We start from the raw sequence: 5,077 nt of genomic DNA, 5'->3' as shown, positions 1-5,077 counted from the left end.
TTAGTAATGCATTCAGCTTTGTGTTATTATAACATTAGTAATGCATTCAGCTTTGTGTTACTATAACATTAGTAATGCATTCAGCTTTATGTTACTATAACATTAGTAATGCATTCAGCTTTGTGTTACTACAACATTAGTAATGCATTCAGCTTTGTGTTACTATAACATAAGTAATGCATTCAGCTTTGTGTTACTATAACATTAGTAATGCATTCAGCTTTGTGTTACTATAACATTAGTAATGCATTCAGCTTTGTGTTACTATAACATTAGTAATGCATTCAGCTTTATGTTACTATAACATTAGTAATGCATTCAGCTTTGTGTTACTATAACATTAGTAATACATTCAGCTTTGTGTTACTATAACATTAGTAATGCATTCAGCTTTATGTTACTATAACATTAGTAATGCATTCAGCTTTGTGTTACTATAACATTAGTAATGCATTCAGCTTTCTGTTACTATAACATTAGTAATGCATTCAGCTTTATGTTACTATAACATTAGTAATGCATTCAGCTTTGTGTTACTATAACATTAGTAATGCATTCAGCTTTGTGTTACTATAACATTATTAATGCCTTAAGTTCTGTGTTACTACAACATTAGTAATGCCTTCAGTTCTGTGTTACCATAAAATTATTAATGCCTTCAGTCCTGTTTTACTATAACATTAGTAATGCATTCAGTTATGTGTTACTTTAAAATTGTTTATACGTCAGTAATTCTTTCACAATGTGTCAACAGCTGCAACATGTTTACAACATTACCAACACCTTCAGTGAGACCTGATGAGATTTAGCATTTGTGATGCACATGGGCCTGTCATTATTATAGCAATGTGTAAGGGATAGGAATAGCTTGAGGGTCACCTGGCATTAGTACATGTAGCCGACTAAATCCCCCATAAATGTCAAACTTAAAAAAATGTGTTAAGAAAAAGGAACAACATTCTTCCTTCAACTTTGTTTCACGGGGGACTCTTGTGGGAAACATAACCTCCTCGTTAATAAACAATATATGCGTGCATGTGCTGCTTAGTGCAACATAATAAGTCACGGAAATAGTTTCAGTTTATAAATCTGCATTTCAAAGATGGTTAAGTTAATAGTGTACAAAAGAAAACAAATCAAAGAAAAAAAACACCATGAAATGACCCTAAAATTGCCAAAATGTGTCCCTCATCTTCCTGGAAATGCTCTGTGAGAGCCAACAGGTTGAAGAGCTAATCCATGTAACCAACTGGGGAGGCTAAATATGGCTTTATGCACAGGCCAGATGTGAGCCGAGGGCAGCTCATTGCACCTGCTCTACGATCAAGATGCTGTACGGGCTATAAAACGCTCCCTACTCCAAAACCTTCGTTGGACAACGCTCCTTTGTTTTCCCAGTCAAGCTGGCAAAATCCAGCCCAGCTTGGGTATCCTGCCCAGGAAACGTCTGCAGATGAGACATGCCCGATCCTAAACACAGGCTGAAGCCGCAGCTCTGTCTGCTAGACCCAGCGTTGCTCAAGTCTCCGCTTACCCTTTATTGAAAGACTTTAAGAATGAAGAGATTTTTAATAAATGTCAGGAAACTTGATTTGGGCATTCTGATGTATCGTGTGGTAAACTTCATGATACATGCCAACGAAGCCTTAGCCAACCTAGCCTCAATATTTATACAGAAATCGATCTTTGGCGCGTGGTTTTTGTCTGAATGTAGTGGATACAGCGGTAATTCAGTGATGCTGTGTGATGAATGGAAAACAATGAAGGTTGTCCAATCTCAAATGTTAAGTGTTACATTGTGTGGATGAATAATTCATCTCTTTTAATGATACACAGAACGACAAAAATCAGCACATAAATGACCCTGGGTGTTGTTTCAAGTACTTTCAAGTAGTTTATTTCCAAGAGAAGTTAGTGACACAACACAACACAAAAGGTACAAAGACACAGTAATACACAAAGGCTACTCATATGACTTGGTAGTTCATTTTTTGCTTTTTTTTTTTAAGAAACAGTATTGATGCACAGACAAAAAACTGATAAAAAAATACGCCACAGCCTCACCAATCAGTTCACCCCCCCGTTTAAAAAGCCCTTAAAAGACACAGAGAAAGTCTGACGAATGGAGAAATACAGTTGTATCTCCTTCATTTTTTTTATAACACAAAGAAACAGGCTACTCAGGTATTTGTACAAATAACACGTTATAAAAGTTTGACTGCGGACTGGTCACGGCATGGATTAAGATTAAGAAAAGGATACACATCGACGCACTGGTAAAAATGAAATGTCAAATGATTATTTACATTAAAGACTAATCCACAACACTTGAAAAGGAGTTACATTTTTTAATAAAAAAAAAAGAATAATTTACATTTCAAGGAACAAATGTGTTATCCATGTGTCAGAAAACATTAACAACGTTTAACCCAAAGGGAGAAAACACTTATTTAAATAAGAAAAATTCAGGTAACTGTTTGAACTTTACTGTGCAAATTCTTTCTCCTTTGAGCTCTTGGAAGAGTAAATGTCGTCTGTACAATATAAAGTAATCTTTTGTCTTTCTGTCTGCGTCTGTTCAAAACGGATAAGGAGTGCATATTTTAGAGCTGAGTGCAATTAGATTGCCTCGTTGTGCATGAAAATCTCTGAGTTTTGGTGGATCATACTTTGACTCAAGCAGCAATAACTGTTCTTTCCTCATACTAAAATATCTGATATAAATTCTCTCGTAGGCTTTCAATCTACAATTCTCTTCCTTTAATCTAATAGTCTTAAATCCATAGACCTAACCACAGTTTGTGACGGCCAGTGATATTGTATTGCTTTCCATCTATTAGCCACGTTGCACAGGGCAACCTTTATTTTGGTAGTGTAAACCCTCAAACACATTAGCTTATCATACCTCGCTTCTCCTCACGTAGTCTGCGTAGTCTATTTGGTTACGGGCCCGGTGGGGGGGGGGGGGGGGTTGACAGCAAGCAGAGACCAATGGGGAGGGGGGGGGGGGGGCGGTGGCGTTGGCCAACTCCAACACTCAAGCAGATAAATATAGCGATGACAGCCCCGGCAGGCTGCCTTGAAACAGGCGGATTGGGGGGGGGGGGCAGTTACACCCACGTCCTCCCCACACCAGGCACTTGGTTCACTTGTGGTCCCCGTGGTTGACAGCTAAGCTAAGATAAGCCGAAGCTGTGTCTCTTTTGCGAGATAAAAAAAATTAAAAAAGCTGGAGAGCACCTTTGGGGGGCGCGGGAGACCTTTTGTCGGCGAGGACCCTGCCGTGACGAAGCCGTCAGGCCACGAGGTTCTGGGTGCGTGCACCCATCAGGCCACGTGGTTCTGGGTGTGTGCACCCGTCAGGCGTCGGAGATGCAGCTCTGGATTTTGTCCATCCAGACCAGAGCGGTGGGAGCGTCCGAGGCGCAGAAGTTGTAAACTCTCTTGCTGGTCTTCAGCTGCAGGAGAGACAAACCAGGCACAGGACACATATTTATATACCTTGCATTATTCGTATGCGATTTACGCACGCACCGGCACGCACGCACACACTCACACACACACACACACAGGGCTTGAGGGCTTGTACATCAGAATGAATCCAATACTGCCAATACTGCACAGTATTGAGAGGCCTCATGGGGAGAAACTGTAAATATATAGTCATCTAGGCGAAGGAAAACTTTGTTTGGCAACATCTCACTTGAGCAACACCTTGGCCATTTCAAACACAATCATGTCGTCCCATATCAAGAAAGAAACTATTCATCACCGAACAATAACCCCAAAAGATAAACGGGACTACAGACAAAGTAACGACCATTCAAATGCTCCTGTGCTACTAAAAACGGCTGTGTTCTTTGCAATTTCTCGTCAGGAGGAACCAGCCCTAATGGCCGCCACTGAACCATGCACACAGGGAGGGGGGGGGGGACTTACGTCAAAGAAGGCCTTTTCGCTGATATGTTTGGGAGCTCCGATGGTGGGGGCGGCGATCACCACCGACTCCACCTCGGCCAGTTCGATGTGTCCTCTGCAGTTAGTGTCCTCCCCGGTGTCGTAGTATCGCAACTGTAAGGACACACACACACGCGCACGCGCACACGCACACGCACACACACGCACACGCACACACACACACACACACACACACACACAGGCACTCTCAGGTCAGCTGATGGAGGACAGCGTGGCCTTTGAGGCGGTGAAACGGTGTGTTATCCGTGTCACTCACTTGATGCTTTGTGACGTCCAACACGAACCAGCGCGGTTTCCATCCCTTGAGGAGGGCTCCGCGCTTGTACAGGATCCCCTCGTAGGACCTGGGAGGAGGGACACAGAGTGAGCCACAGCACTCAGGACTCGTCGGTCTGGGCCTAGTTCTTCATGCATTCCGACTCTAAATATCAGCGAGAATTTCAGGAGAACACACCACCACAAAGAAGTGTTTTAGTTTTATGTCCTGTAGCGTTACAGGAGGTAACGTGTCATTTACTTTTTAGGAGTCTCTTCGAACTTTGTAAACGACAACGCTTCAATTAGAAGGTCTAAATAGCAACGTGCCTCAAAGGACTAGCAGTAGCAGTAGTATACAATAGAATTCCCAATTCTTTACAATGCACAGAACATCACGTTAAAAAAACATTGTCTTTAGGCATGTTTCCCCAAAAGTAAAAGGAAAATGGTAAATGGACTGCATTTACATAACACTTTTCTAGCCCTTTTACCAGAAGCGCTTTACAATATGGCCTAAGATTCACCCATTCATGAACACATTCACACACCGACGCCGGCGTCAGCCATGCAAGGCTGTTAGGGTTGGGTGCCTTGTTCAGGGACACCTAACCTCGACACCTTGCGGGTGCCAGCCAACCCTCCACGTCCTGAGCTACCGCCGCCCAGAAGTGGCTCCTATTCCTCCGGTCATCACCAGGGCTCGGCCGAACCGCCGCCCCGACGGGTCCCCACCTGTTCTCGTCGTTCTTGGGGGTGAACTGGTGGTAGAGCGTGGCCGCGCGGCGGTTGACCCCGTTGGGGGTGACGGCGCTGCGGTCCTCCCCCAGCCCGCTGTCCGGGA

The 5,077-nt window shown here is 43.3% G+C and overlaps 1 protein-coding gene across 1 annotated transcript in view; it reads right to left on the bottom strand.

The window, feature by feature from the left end:
• Positions 1–1,869: 1,869 nt before the first annotated feature.
• Positions 1,870–5,077, bottom strand: part of sbf2 (SET binding factor 2) — a 95,449-nt gene continuing 92,241 nt past the window's right edge. Inside the window, 4 exon segments of the mRNA XM_030376139.1 lie at positions 1,870–3,458; positions 3,940–4,071; positions 4,235–4,322; positions 4,969–5,077. The exon segment at positions 4,969–5,077 is cut by the window's right edge and continues 82 nt beyond it. Coding sequence (XP_030231999.1) covers positions 3,360–3,458; positions 3,940–4,071; positions 4,235–4,322; positions 4,969–5,077 — 428 coding nt within the window. The 3' untranslated portion in view covers positions 1,870–3,359.

Source organism: Gadus morhua, chromosome 14 (assembly GCF_902167405.1).
Source record: "Gadus morhua chromosome 14, gadMor3.0, whole genome shotgun sequence".
NCBI classification, from domain to species: Eukaryota; Metazoa; Chordata; class Actinopteri; order Gadiformes; family Gadidae; genus Gadus; species Gadus morhua.
Note: the sequence above shows the minus strand (reverse complement) of the source record. Positions and strands in the feature narration are given on the sequence as shown.